Consider the following 15246-nt stretch of genomic DNA (forward strand, 5'->3'; position numbering starts at 1 on the left):
TGTCAATTAAAAAGAAATAGATAATATTTTTATATTTTTTTACTCTGTGTGTACTGGCGTTTTGTCTGCATGTGTCTTTGTGTGAAGGTTCAGATATTGGATTTATAGGGGCTGCCATGTGGGTGCTGGGATTTGAACCCCAGTCCTCTGGAAGAGCAGTCAGTGCTCTTAACTGCTGAGCTATCTCTCCAGCCCCAAGGTTTTTGGTTTGTTTTTCTTTTAAATAGATAGCTTATTGGGTGTGGTGGTGCACACCTTTCATCCCAGCACTGAGGGGCAGGGGCAGGAGGATCTCTGTGAGTTCAAAGCTATCCTGGTCTACATAGCAAGTTTCAGGCCAACCAAGAATACCACATAGAGAACCTGCCACAAACAAACAAACAAACCAATAAATAAAAAGACAGTTGCCTATTTTTGTTAACTGGGCAGTTGTGATGCATGCCTTTAATCCCAGCACTCAGGAACAGAGGTAGGCAGATCTCTGTGAGTTCAAGGCCAGCCTAACCCTAGATAGAAAATACTAGAATGTGCACAGTATATTTGTTTGGGGCAGGTTTGTGTTTGGCTGCCTTTGCACTGTGGGGGATTAAATTGCCCGCCTGCCACATGCTGGGCCAGCATTCTGACCTGGCCCAGCTCCGTACCATGTGCTGTTGGAGTTCAAGGAAGCAGTCTCTGTTCATGGATGACAAAGACAGATTCTTAGGAGTGTTCAGGTAGAGGCTCCTTCTGGATTGGGGCTTGGCATGTAGGTGACTGAACAAGTCTGCACCAATGCCTGACTGTACTCCATTTCCACATGTCTGAGTCAGATGTCTGAGCCAGGCTGCTGTCAGGTGCTGTGCTGACGCCTGTCCAGACCTGCATTCCCTGTTGTGTGGGTGGTAAAAATACCCGAGTTCACACTACTGGCAGCATTGGAGACTCACAGTTGAGAGCTGGCTTCTAAGAACTGTGAAAAGACATCATGGTTTAAAGGAGTGGTCTCGGGAGATCTCCATGAAGACCCTTTCTACACTAGTATTAGGCTGGACCAAGTCTCTCTGTTCTGTATCTGTGATGCTGGGCATCACACCCGGCCTCCACGCTCAGCAGACACCCCACCTGGGCATCACACCCGGCCTCCATGCTCGGCAGATACCCCACCTGGGCATCACACCTGGCCTCCACGCTCAGCAGACACCCCACCTGGGCATCACACCTGGCCTCCATGCTCGGCAGATACCCCACCTGGGCATCACACCTGGCCTCCATGCTCGGCAGATACCCCACCTGAGCTGTTCTTCAACCCTGAAATCCTCTTTTTTATTTTCTTTGTTGTTTTGGGCAGGGTGATCCAGGTTGTTCAGACTCATGCCAGGCTTCCTGTCTCAGTCTCCTGAGTGTTAAAATTGCAGGTGTGAGTCACTATGCCTGGCTTCTGAAATTTCTTTAAGGGCATTTCCTCTAAGAAACTACTAAGTTCCAGTATTTAAAACTGGTAAGTAATGCCCATCAAAATACCAGCAAAATTCTTCAAAGACCTCGAAAGAGCGATACTCAACTTCATTTGGAAAAGCAAAAAACCCAGGATAGCCAAAACAATCCGGGGCAATAAAAGAACTTCTGGAGGCATCACAATCCCTAACTTCAAACTCTACTACAGAGCTACAGTACTGAAAACATCCTGGTACTGGCATAAGAACAGACATGAGGAGCAAGGGAACTGAATAGAAGACCCGGATATCAATCCACACATCTTCGAACACCTGATCTTTGATAAAGAAACAAAAAATATCAAATGGAAAAAAGAAAGCATATTTAAGAAATGGTGCTGGCATAACTGGATATCAACATGTAGAAGAATGAAAATAGACCCATATCTATCACCATGCACAAAACTCAAGTCCAAATGGATCAAAGACCTCAATATAAAGACAGCCACACTGAACCTTATAGAAGAGAAAGTGGGAAGTACACTTGAATGCATTGGCACAGGGAACCACTTCCTAAATATAACCCCAGCAGCGCAGACACTGAGAGAAACAATTAATAAATGGGACCTCCTGAAACTGAAAAGCTTCTGTAAAGCAAAGGACACGGTCAACAAGACAAAACGACAGCCTACAGAATGGGAAAAGATCTTCACTAACCCCACATCAGACAGAAGTCTGATCTCCAAAATATACAAAGAACTCAAGAAATTGGACACCAAAAGATCACATAATCCAATAAAAAAAAAAATGGAACACAGACCTAAACAGAGAACTCTCAACAGATGAATCTAAAATGGCTGAAAGACACTTAAGGAAATGTTCAACATCCTTAGTCATTAGCAAATCAAAACAACTCTGAGATTCCATCTTACACCTGTAAGAATGGCCAAGATCAAAACACTGATGACAACTTATGCTGGAGAGGTGGTGGAGAAAAGGGAACACTCCTGCATTGCTGGTGGGAATGCAAGTTGGTACAACCCCTTTGGATGTCAGTGTGGCGATTTCTCAGAAAATTAGGAAACAACTTTTCTCAAGACCCAATAATACCACTTTTGGGTGTATATCCAAAGGATGCTCAATTGTGCCACAAGGACATGTGCTCAACTATGTTCATAGCAGCTTTGTTTGTCATAGCCAGAACCTGGAAACAACCTAAATGCCCCTCGACTGAAGAATGGAAAAGGAAAATGTGGTACATTTACACAATGGAGTACTAAAGAGCAGAAAAAAATAACATCTTGAATTTTGCAAGAAAATGGATGGAACTAGAAAACATTATTTTGAGTGAGATAACCCAGACACAGAAAGACAATTATCACATGTACTCACTCATAGGTGGTTTTTAAACATAAAGCAAAGAAAGCCAGCCTACAAACCACAATCCCAGAGAACTTAGATAACAGTGAGGACACTAAGATCTAATCTACATGGAAAGTAGAAAGTAGAAAAAGCCAAAATCTCCTGAGTAAATTGGGAGCATGGGGACCTTGGGGGAGGATTGAAGGGGACAGGGGAGAGGCAGGGAGGGGAGCAGAGAAATGTAGAGCTCAATAAATATCAGTTAAAAAAAAGGTAAGTAAAGGAATGTTTCTATATTTAATATTTGTTTGAGTTTGTTTGCTTGCTTGTTTGAGATAAAAATCTCATCATGTAGCCCTGGCTGGCCTGAAACTAGATCAGGCTGGCCTCAAGCTTAAAGAGATCTGCTCACCTCTGCCTCCCAAGTGCTGCTGGAATTGATGGCATGACCCACCACACCTGGCCTGTCTCTGCTTGTGGTAGTAGAATGATGGTTGGCTCACTTTAGATAGGCTCTGTCCAGTGGACAAATACCCTCTTAGCTCAAAATACAGGCAACAGTATAATTTGAATTACACTAAACTTCGCAAGAATACATCCACATCGTTCTGGAAAATACCTTTATACTATTTCCAGCCTCTTCTGATGGAGAGAGTCATTTATGTTGTTGCTCAGTGCACAAAATGCAGCTGTCACAGTTGGAGTGGCTCAGGTGATGTGTGCTCCTCTAGTGTGAGACCCTGGTTCTCACCACACTAACTAGAGGATCTTGCCTATAACCCCAGCATTTGGGAGGTGAAGGCAGGAGGGTTAGAGTTCAAGGTTATCTCAACTCCAGAGGGAGTTAAAGACCAGCCTGGGCTATCTGAGTACTCGACTGAAAAAGGGAACAAAAGATATTTGCGTTGTCAGAATCACACATGGAGGGCCTGGGAAGGTGGCTCTGGAGTGAAGAGCACTGTTGGGATTGCAGAGAAAACCAGGCTTCAGGTTCCCAGTGCCCATGTGGTGGCTCACACAGTCTGTTTTGTAGCTCTAGTTGTGGGCCAGGCCGGGATATCTGATGCCTCTTCTGACCTCTGCAGGCACTAGGCATGTGTGTGGTTCAAAGACATGCAGGCAAATATTCATATGCATAAAAATAAAGTGCATAAGGCTTTAAAATATTTTGATCACAGACTGATTTGTAGTTTCAATATTGGAGATTATTTCCGTTACAAATTTTTGACTTGAAACGTGCACATGGGCTGGAGAGATGGCTCGGTGGTTGGGAGCACTGGCTGTTCTTCCAGAGGTTGAGAGTTCAATTCCCAGCAAGCACCTGGTGGCTCACAATTATCTATAATGCCCTCTTCTGGCATACATGCAGGCAGAACGCTGTATACATCATAAATAAGTAAATCTTTAGCTGGGTGTTGATAGTGCACGCCATTAATCATAGAACTCAGGATCTCTGTGAGTTCGAGGTCAGCCTGGTCTACAGAGTGAGTTCTAAGACTGGTTCCAAAGCTGCACAGAGAAACCTTCTCTTGAAAAACAAAACAACAACAAAGAAAAAGGAAGTGGAGATGGCCATGATGGTGCGCTCTCCGTTACTCCATCACCAAGTGTTAATTTCGGCTATGACATGCCTCTAGAGTGGAAGCAGCCATGCTGGTGTGCTCTCCCCGTTACTCCCATCACAGTGTTCATTTCTGTCATGGCATGTCACTAGGACAACTGTATGTGGATAGTTTCATTGGCTACTGTTTGTGGGTGCTGTAGGCTTCTGAACTCTGCTGCAGTCTTTTGTACACAGACAGCCAAGGCATGTCAGTTAAGGCTCTTGCTGTCATGGACCATGCTTGCACCCCAGCCTGGTCCTTGCTGTCCCTCTGTCACCCACCTTGTTTCCTGGCTCAGCATGTATTTGTTGCATGAATAAATAAGTTAATAAAGTAAATAATCAGCATGTTTTTGGTGTAGCTGTTTGGTGAGCTCTTCAGCACTGAGAAAGACAAGAGCTATGAAGGGCCCTCTTCCTCTAGTGTGTCCTGCTGTGACCACGCCGTATGCAGTATACAGGATAGACCGGAGTCCTCCCAGGCTGCATAGTCATGATGCTTGGGGTGTGTGTGTGTGTGTGTGTGTGTGTGTGTGTGCAAGAAAAGGGCATTGGATCCCCTGGAGCTGTCGTTGCAGTCAGTTGTGAGTCACCTGGCATGGGTGCGGGGTCACAGATGCGGGTCCTCTGGAAGAGCAGTGTGTGCCGCTGTGTTCATTCTCCCTTCTCTGTCTTTCAGGCTGGAGTGAAAGGGACACTGGGAAGACTGGTTGGAATTTTTGAGGTGAGTCTTTTAGTACCTTTGCTCTAGAGTCATTCAGAGCCACGTTGTCCTAACTTTGGAAAGGGCCTTCTGCGGCTCGTGAGTGTCCGAGCAGGCAGCACAGCAGAAGAGCTTTCTCTTCTTTTTTTTTTCCTGTCTGTTTGTGGATGCGTGTGTACGTGTCCTGGAGGCCTGAGGACGACCTCACGTGCCATTCCTTGGGAGCCAGCCAGCGTTTTTCCATCAGGGTTTCATTGTTTTGTTTTGTTGAGAAGGGGCCTCTCACTGGCATGGAACTCAGCAGATAGTTTGGGATGAGCCAGGGATCCCCCCCTGTTCCCACCTCCCCAGGCTGAGATCACAGGCTTAACCTCTATGCCCAGCTTCTTTTATGGATTCTGGAGTTAAACTTGGGCCAAGCATGAACAGAGTACTGTTTCCCCTCGCTAGTCCTCCTTTTCTTCCATGGTGAGAGGAAAAGTAGAGAAGATAGGGAAACTGGATGTGGACGGAAGTTTCAGGAAGTGAGGAATGGGAACAGAAAGGAGCAGGGTGGTACAGTTGGGAGAGAGGATGCAGGCCTCATGGAGCTCCTTAGCACAATGGCACTGCATACCGCAGTCTGTTCAGTCCCTTTTCCCAAGTCACAACATTCCTGCGAAGCTGTGGAAGAGTATAAAGACTGAACTTGAAGAATCTGGACACAGGCTGGACAGATGGCTCAGCTATTAAGAGTGTCTGCCAGCCAGGCATGCTGGTGCACACCTTTAATTCCAGCACTCATGAAGCAGAGGCTTATGGATCTCTATGAGTTCAAAACCAGTCTGGTGTACATAGTGAATTCCAGGATAGCCAGGACTGTAGAGAGACTCTATCTCAAAAAAAAGAAAAAAAAAAGAAAGAAGTGCTTGTTAGTTGGGTATGGTGGTATACCTTTTAATCCCCACACACCCCAGTGAGACAGAGGCAAGTGGAACTCTGTGAGTTCAAGGCCAACCTTTATTGTCGGGGTTTCTGTCTGCCTGGTATCCCAGCCATTTAGTCCCAGAGGAAATCACACAGAGAGTCTACATTAGATATAAACTGATTGGCCCATTAGCTCAGGCTTATTATTAACTCATAACTTATATTATTAGCCCATTATTCTTATCTATGTTAGCCACATGGCTTGGTACTTTTTTCAGCAAGGCAGGTCATATCTTCCTTCTTAGGTGTCTGGACAGGACTGTGGAGGAATGGGCTTCCTCCTTCCCAGAATTCTCTTGTTCTCATTGACCTGCCTCTACTTCCTATTTGGTTGTCCCACCTATACTTCCTGCCTGGCTACTGGCCAATCAGCGTTTATTTAAAACATAATTGACAGAATATAGACAATCGTCCTGCACCATACCTGATCTACATAGCAGTTTCCAGGGCTACATAGTGAGACCCTATCTCAAAAAAAAAAAAAAAAAAAAAAAAAAAAGCTATTCTTACAGAGGACCTGAGTTCAATTCCCAGCACCCACATCTGGTGGCTTACACCTACCTATAAGTCTAGTCCAGAGATCAGACACCATCTTCTGGCCTTCATGGACACACACATGCACACACGCATGTGCATGTGTACACAAACACACACGCATGCACACTAAAAAAAAAAGTCTGTCCAAAGGGTGTGCTCTCTATTTTCGTGGAACCAAACAAAACAACAAAAGCAGAGAGCGTCATGTTTCTGGGCAGCGTATAGTGTTTCTTCAAGCATCTCAACCCACTGAGGAGATCTTCTCCCTCTGTCCTTTCTGTGCCCTTCAGAACCAGGAGAGGAAGCACAGGACGTATGTGTATGTGCTCGTTGTCACAGAAGTGCTGGAAGACTGGGAAGACTCAGTGAACATTGGTAAGTCGCGACAGGACTCAAGGCAGCTCCCACACCAGCCCATTGTGTCCAGGCACCTGCTGGAGTGGCGTGCTAAATGAACAAGTACGTCCCTCTTATTGATGAGGAAGTTAACATCTGAGGTGTTAAAAGGGTGTCTAAACAGAAGGTGAGACCGGGCAAGGGTGGCATACACCTTTAGTCTCAGCTCTTGGGAGGCAGAGGCATGCCGGTGTCTGAGTCCGAGCAGGCTAGTCTGCAGAGTGGAAAATGAAGAAGAAGCTGATTTTGGGAATAGGGTCAACAAGTGGGAACATGGACCATACAATTTAAAAATGTTTCTAAAATAAAGTTGGATCCTCCCCCAAAGGGAGGCAATACCTCTTGAGCAGATACTGCCCTGGCGTCTCTGCCATGAGGACCAAAGATGAGAGCAGGATGCAGTCTTGTTCTTAGGCTCTCGTCATACCCTGGGCTGGGGGTACAGGAGCAGAGGGCCTGCTGAGCTTGTGTGTTGTGTACCTGTCCTTGCCACTCAGCCTGGCAGGAGCCACACCCAGGTTTTAAGGCACCATTTGCTTGTTAATACCCAGACAACCCTTTTCCTAGTGTCTTAGCTTGCTCAGTATTAACTCCAGTGAGGCATCTAAAGCACAAGGCAGGAGCAATGAGGCTTCTCTCTGTATAGCCTGGGTGCACTTATTACTTCTTTTAAGATTTATTATTATGTATGCAGCGTTCTGTCTGCATGTATGCCTGCAGGCCAGAAGAGGGCACCAGATCCCATTATAGATGGCTGTGAACCACCATGTGGTTGCTGGGATTTGAACTCGGGACCTATGGAAGAACAGCCATTGCTCTTAACTACTGAGCCACCTCTCCAGCCCCCCTGGTGTACTTACTTCTGACCTTCCTGCCTAACCGCTCAAATGCTGAAGGTACAACTCTGCACCATCCCACCCAGCTCCCTGCTACTCTGCTAGTGAAAATTTGGGTCTTTGGTGTAGATCATGAGAGAACAAAGCTTTTGAAATGTTAAACATCTTCATGGTGCTGTTGCGTGGGAAAATGGCTAGTGCCGCAGACGTCAGGGCATAACGAGAGTTGTGTGTGCACTGATTGAGCCTCTCGGAATGGGAAGTAGACAGTAGATGTGGAGGCTCACACTGTGTCTGAGAAGATAAGTAAACATTAATTGGCAGTGGTAGAGTAAGGCCAGGACTGTGGCTGTGTAGAGCGCCAGCCTCGTGTGCAGAGGTCCTGGCTTCTCTTCTCCATGCCCTGAGTGGTCCTGGCTGTGGAAGCCATTCTCGGAAGCACTCCAGCCCAGAGCTCTGGAAGGCCAGTGCTTCCTTGGGGTAGTTCCTCTCCTGCGAGTTTAAAACAGCAAATAAGTATCTTTTCTAAGGGGCTGAGGATTTAGCTTGGTGCTAGAGCATTTGCCCACCACACAGAAGGCCTGGGTTCCATCTACACATATGTACAACCTGTCTGTATATATACGGACATGTGCGTAGAGATAGATATAAATAAAATATCCTGCTGCCAGGTGGTGGTGGCACACACCTTTAATCCCAGCTCTTAGGGAGGCAGAGGCAGGTGGATCGAGGCCAGCCTGATCTATATAGTGAGTTCCAGGATGGCCAGGGCTGTTATACAGAGAAACCCTGTCTCCAAAAACAAAAGCAAAAATACAAACAAAAGAACTAAGTACAATTTAAAAAAAATTAATCCTTGGGGACTGGAGCAATGGCTCAGTAGTTGAGAGCACTGGCTGCTCTTCCAGAGGACTCAGGTCAGATCCCAGCACCGTGTGGGAGCTCACAATCCTCTGTGGTTTCAGTTTCAGGGGTTCTGATTCCCTCTTCTGGACTTTGTGGACATCAGGTACACATGTGGTATACATACATACACAGAACACATAGAATAAGTAAATCTGAAAAGAAAAAAAAACCCAGTACCTGTCAGGTACTGGGTGCCGGATGTTACTGAGGAGGAGCTTTCTGTGACTGATCTTCAAAGCAGACTAGACTATAGACGTGGAAAACGGAGCACCAAGGGGCCCGTGACTTGACCAGGACTCCCCAGTTCATTGGAGCCAGTGAACCACAGGGGTCCAGCACATGACTTCATGGCTTTGCTCCTGACTGGGCTGGCTGTATTTTATCAACTTTTTTCTGCACTGTTGGAAGCAGACTCCTAGACCTCACACCTTTTTACTGCCCACAGAGCCAGAAGAGGTGTTTATAAGACAAAAGCAAGCCAGTCATGGTGGTTTACACCTTTCATACTAGTGCTCTGGAGGCAGAGGCAGGAGGATCTCTGTGAGTTCAGGGCCAGCCTAATCTGCATAGCAAGTTCCAGACAGACACCAGGGCTACGTAGAAGGACTACACCTTAAACAAACAAACAAACAAATAAATAAATAAATCCTCAATTTTAATAAAAGAAGGCTCAAAGTAGTAATTTGTTAAGCTGGATAGTTCTTTTTGGTTTTTTGGGTTTTTTTTTTTTGTTTTGTTTGTTTGTTTGTTTTTCGAGACAGGGTTTCCCTGTAGTTTCTAGAGCCTGTCCTGGAACTAGCTCTTGTAGACCAGGCTGGCCTCGAACTCAGAGATCCGCCTGCCTCTGCCTCCCGAGTGCTGGGATTAAAGGCATGCGCCACCACCGCCTGGCAGATAGTTCTTTTTGTTGTTCTGTTTTTGTGCTTTCTCTTTTCTAAATTAGCATGTGTGTTGTCTACATATGTGAGTGCAGTCTTTGCTTTTTCCTCCTGAGACAGGGTTTCTCTGTAACAGTCCTGACTGATCAGAAACCAGCTCCGTAGACCAGGCTGGCCTCAAACTCCCAGAGATCTGCCTGCCTGGGTGTGTGCCACCACTGCTTGCTGTGTGGATGCGCTCTTGCTGTGGCATGCACATGGAGTCAGAACAGCTCTACGGAACCTGTTCTCATCTTCATTTTTATGTGGTTTCAGAACTTGAGCTCAGGTCACCAGGCCTACACAGCAAGCATCTTTACCCTTAAGTCCTGTTTTCTGTGGCAGGCCCATCACTTACACATTTTTTTAAAAATAAAAGTTTGCAGGCAGATTAGAAGTCAACCGCCGTGGTGATCCTGGCAGCTGATGGTGGTGTTAATGTTTGCCAAGGATGAGGGTTCCGGACCCCTCCCTGGAGGTGCCAGCTGACAGCGCTAGAGCCCTGGAGAGGCTGGTGTGAAGAGCGCTGTTGTGGTTCTCAGTTTTGGGTCCCAGCCCATCTGTCTCCTTCAGTTGGCTCTGTAGAACATTTGAATTGTGGAGAGTGCTAGCTTTACTTCTGTGAAGAAATCAAAGTATTGAGAAGCATTGCTTTGGGACATAGGGTTGAGCTAGGCTCTCATGTACCAAGGCCAGCCTTGGTTTCCCTGTGTAGCCAAGGTGAGCGTCCATTCTTGACCCTCCTGTGTTGCCCTCCAGTGCTGAACCATAGGCACCACAGCAGCCGTGAAGCCTGGCTTGGGTGTTCTCCGGTCCTCTCAGAGCTGTCCTCCCTGCCCCAGCTTGTCTTCATCTCTCCCCTCTGCTCCACAGGACGGAAGAGAGAGTGGTTTAAAATAGAAGACGCCATTAAAGTGCTGCAGTGTCACAAGCCCGTGCAGGCCTCGTACTTCGAGACGCTGAGGCAAGGCTACTCTGCCAACAATGGCACCCCTGTCGTGGCCACCTCGTACTCCAGCTCTGTGTCAGGCATCAGATGACTGCAGACTTCCTGCCAGAGCCGGAGAGTGGAAACCAGACTGAAGTGTGGCTCTCCACCGCTCCTCGCCCTCCTCACAGCCCCCTCTTTCACCCAGGCATGGCGGGCAGCAGAGAGGGTGCACTGAGGTGCTGCTGTGGGTGTGGGGTGATGTGGGTGGGGTGTGGCGTGATGGGAACTGTCTCCTCTTTCTCTTTTTCCTAAGGGTGGGGACTGGGATGTAACTCACGAGTTCTTTCCTGCATGCTCCATTCCTCCCTTGCTCACCCGCCCTCAGAGAGGGAACCCTTGGGCTCTGAAGCGTTCCCATTTGCCTCATCCCAGCCTGGCCAGATATTTTCTGATTTTCCCCCTATTAAAAGACACCCATGTGAGATGAAACTTTCTAGGACTCTGTCCTGTGACATGCTGTTGAGCCCCATGGGTTGGCCGTGTTTCCTTCAGGATGCATTTGTCTATACGTTATACCCTGACACGATATGTAAATGAGTGATTTAGAAAGAGGAGCTTGACTGTTCAGTTTTTCAGTTTTGCTTTTTGTTTTTTCATTTTTTTTTTATTTTTTATTCCAGGTGTTTCTAGTTTAAAGCCCCTCACACTTTACGTGTTTGTTTCAATGCTAGTGACTAGGCAGGTTTCCCTGTCTTCTGTGCCCCAGCCACAGTGAGCTTTGCTGTCTTCCTCCTGCCCCTGGGACCCTGGCCTTCTCTAGGCTGTTTCCATGCCGAGGAACCTGTTTTCTTTTCTGTTACCAAGCTTGGAGCAAATGGCCTCAGCCCAGAGCCAAAGAAGCAGTGATATGTTCACAGTAGGCTTTAAACTGGATAACTTCACTGTCACAGAAACTGGACCATCAGGCACCACGTCTGTCCTGCTGGCTGGGATTTTTTTCCATAATGCTATTCATCGCTGACATGGCCTCTCTTACCCTTGTATGCCTTACACCACGCTGACCTGGATATGGCCCCGTGCTCTGAAGCCATCCTGCACAGTCTTGTCCCCATGCAGAGAGCCCCACTGAGGTCCTGAGAAGTACACGGGGCAGAGTGTGCCTGTGTCTCTGAGTCTGAGCGTGTGCCAAGGGTTACACCATGAGCGAGCTTGCTGTCTGCCCTGTGTGACAAGTCTTCTGTAGGAGGGGCTCACTGCAACCCCCTGGCTTGCTGCAGGCCCTGTTGGTGTTTCGTGCCGAACTCATCTGTCAGTTGTGTTTAGCTGGGAAGTAAAGGGTCTTGGACAGGGCCTTGTGCAAGCAGGGTGGGAGGGAGCTGATGCCTAGCTTAGTGTGGGGCTTGGTACTCTGTGGCATTGCCTGTGTTGAAACGTAGCCAAGATGTGAAATTAAAATAGTACTTCTCTTATTTAAAAACTAATAAACACTCAAACTTTGAAAAGCTTTTGCTCTTCGTTCCACCTAAAGAATGTATGTGGTGACCTCAGGCATCAGCATTCAACACTGTGGGTATCAGCTGATGAACTTTGAATTTTAAATGTCTCTAATTTGCATTTTGTCCCCCAGTGTTGACACACAGATCCAGCTCAGTATGGATGGGTGGGGTTGTGGGCTCTCTCAGACCTCAGGGACAGGAATGGCCTCCCAGGGTAGGGACCCCATGGGTAGAGAGCACCATGGGATTTGAGTCCAGAGACTTAACTTGCTCTCTGTGGGTCCCACTTGTAGACAAACACTCTGCTGCTGTTGCCTGGCTTAGAGCATTCTGGAGTCCCGTCCACACAGAGGAAACTCAGTCCTAAGCTCCAGTGTGTCAGAGCAGCTCTGCTGACCATGCAGTGGCGGTGCTCCTCTGGGAACTGCGCTGTGCAGGTGTGCTGCCTGGGCCGCTGCGTTGGTATCCGGCCCCCAGATGCCAGTTTTGATTGTTCCTGGAGTCAGAGTGAGCTATGCTGAGTCCTCTTGAGTGTCATGGTGGCCCTGTTAGAGCAGTTAGCACCAAATAGAAGCCAGCTATGAAGAGCCCCGCAGTGGGGTTCTGGCGCTTTCCTGTGCCCTGAGAAGGATGGCTGGTGTTTTCCCTCCTGGCACCAGCAGCCGGTTGGCTGTTGTTGCTGGCATAGTTGGAGATCTTTTGTGATAGATTGGTTAGAGCCACCCCCTTTAGCTTGGTGGAAGAGGTAGAAGGAAGAAAGTAAAAAAGAAAACAGAACTATCCCGAATCCAGCCTCTTTCATCGACACCGCTGATTTTCCCATGCTTGCTTCTTCCAGGCTTCATGGGAGCGGGTTGCTGTGCTCAGTCTCTGACTCAGAATAAATTTGCATATCCCAGATTTTGTCGCTACTTAGATACCCATTAGAGTCCACCATACTCGGGGTAGAAAAAGATAGCATAAAGTGTTTTTAAATTTAAAAGAAAACAAAAAAGCTGCTTTGTGGTTTCAGACATTGGGGAAAACACCAGTGAGGTCATGAGATCTTTTTGAGCCAGGAATTAACTACATGTGTGATACATCCGAGAACAAGCAAGAAGCCAGCATAGTTTAACCCGAGCCTCAGCATTTGGGAGGCTAGGACTGGAGGATGGTTGCCAGTTAAGGCTTGCTTGGGCCCCAAAGTCTCTTTCTGAGGAGTGTAGAGAGATTATGAATCAACCGTGTTAAATTTTCCATAGTGTCTGTCCCAGAAACTGCAGCCACTCAAGCAGGAGCCCTGCAGTGGACTGCCCGACAGTTTCGTTTCCACTGTGTGCACCTGCCCTAGCAGTACTGCCTGGAGAAAGCTCCTCCTTGCCTGCTGAGCCCCAGGCTGGGTGAGAACTGGGAGCGTCACCATCAGGAGGCTGCTGAGGCCTAGAACTGGGCACAGAGGACTGTGCTGCTCAGTCCCTAGAACAGGGAGACCCACTAGGGGCCTTGTTTCCTGCAGCCCCAGGGAGCACGATGGGTCGCTGCGACAGGAGTGGGTCAGAGTAGTTTTGTAAAAGTTGCTGCCTAGCCAGGTCTCCTAGTGGCAAAGGTACTGTGTGTGGATTAGGAGTTGGCCTACAGATCTCTGGGCCAGCGCTCAGGAAGAGCTTGCAGCTGCCCAGGTCCCATCTGTCCTTTTCTCTCTGGTGCCTACTCACTAGAGGCTGGTTCTGCAGCACAGATGGGGGCTGGGCCCTGGTTCCCCTGCTGTGTGTTTGGCATGCTGTCCTTCATTCAGTTCTCATTTCTATTCCATGCTGGCACATGCGTAGAGACCCATCCATTTTAAAAATAGCTCAGCCTGAGCCACATGCTCCCCTGGGTCACAGAAAGGCCTGAAGAAGCACTGTGAGCGCCCCACCACCACCACACACACACATAACTGGGTTTCTCTATGTAGCCCTGGCTGTCCTGGAACTCACTTTGTGAACCAGACTGGCCTTGAACTCAGATCAGAGATCCATCCGCCTGCCTTGGCCTCCCAAATTCTGGGATTAAAGGCTTGCTCCACCACCCCCGACTAAGCAGTGTGGTTTGTGTTGCAATGGACTGATTTTGCTTTTTATTACTATTATTTGTTATGTAGACAGTGTTCCTCCTGCATGTATGCTTGCAGGCCAGAAGAGGGCGCCAGATCTCATTACGGAGGGCTGTGAGCTGGGACTTGAACTCATACCCCTGGAAGAGCACCAGTGCTCCTAACCACTGAGTCAGCCCCGTTTCTGCTATTTTTGAAGTGTACTGTAGTGTGTCCTAGTTGAGATAAGATTTAGAATTAAAGGGGACATACCTAAAGAAAAAAGTTTCAAGAAAAAGAAATGACTATAATTAACAATACTTATGTCTGTGTTTCAGAAAACAATCCTCTTGTTTTCCACCATCCAAGGTGGGCGGGGGCCGGACAGGGCAGCTAAACAGCATAGGAGGCAGAGAAGCCATTTGGCTCTTTCCAAAGGTATTTCTGCCTGCTGCCCAGGGCGGGTGGGGTCTGCTCTCTTCTGCACCCCATGTGGAGCCTGTTTCCTCTGTCCGCAGTGATGGCCCAGTAGTGACCTCCCTGTCCTGCGGAGTGTCCACGAGCAGACGCCAGTGTCCAGGAAGCTCTGTTTTCCATGTCACGTTATACCACTGAGACCCGTTGGCTGCCATCTGAGGATGTTCCTGTACTCTGGGCCCTCAAGTCCCCTTCCCCACTCTCTGCAGCCATGTGTTGTGACCATGGTCTTGAGCTAGCCCAGAAACTTCTTAGCCGTGTGCTGGAAGGATGTGAGAATCTTGATGAAGGGCCAGACAGAGTGGTCCTCCCACCTTCACAGACTGGCTTGTCCTGGCCAGAGTCCTGTCCCTGAAGCTACCTGTACAAGGATGATTCAGGGAGCATTAGTTTGTCCGAGGTGTTGGCCAAGCCCTAGGAAAGAGAGCCCAGCAGGAAGACTGGCCTGTCAGGCCAGAGGGCGTCTGCTGGGAATGAGGAAGTCTTGGTGAGGGGCCCTCTACAGGGCAGAGTCATTGCTTCCCCTTCCCTGGTGGCCAGTTGTCAACCCGGGCTTTGTCCATCACTTACATCACTTACAGAGGGCCAGCTTTGAGCCCTAACACTTACCTGACTTATTAGACAACACTGGGAAAAGACCTGCATTTT

At 48.0% G+C, this 15246-nt stretch overlaps 1 protein-coding gene across 1 annotated transcript in view; it reads left to right on the plus strand.

The window, feature by feature from the left end:
* The window catches only part of Nudt3 (nudix hydrolase 3), a 48428-nt gene extending 36354 nt beyond the window's left edge, over window positions 1-12074 (plus strand). Inside the window, exons 3-5 of the mRNA XM_038342588.1 lie at window positions 5060-5104; window positions 6877-6961; window positions 10515-12074. Coding sequence (XP_038198516.1) covers window positions 5060-5104; window positions 6877-6961; window positions 10515-10681 — 297 coding nt within the window. The 3' untranslated portion in view covers window positions 10682-12074. The remainder of the gene's footprint in view (window positions 1-5059; window positions 5105-6876; window positions 6962-10514) is intronic.
* The last annotated feature ends 3172 nt before the right edge of the window (window positions 12075-15246 follow it).

The sequence above is a fragment of the Arvicola amphibius genome, chromosome 9, assembly GCF_903992535.2.
Source record: "Arvicola amphibius chromosome 9, mArvAmp1.2, whole genome shotgun sequence".
NCBI lineage: Eukaryota > Metazoa > Chordata > Mammalia > Rodentia > Cricetidae > Arvicola > Arvicola amphibius.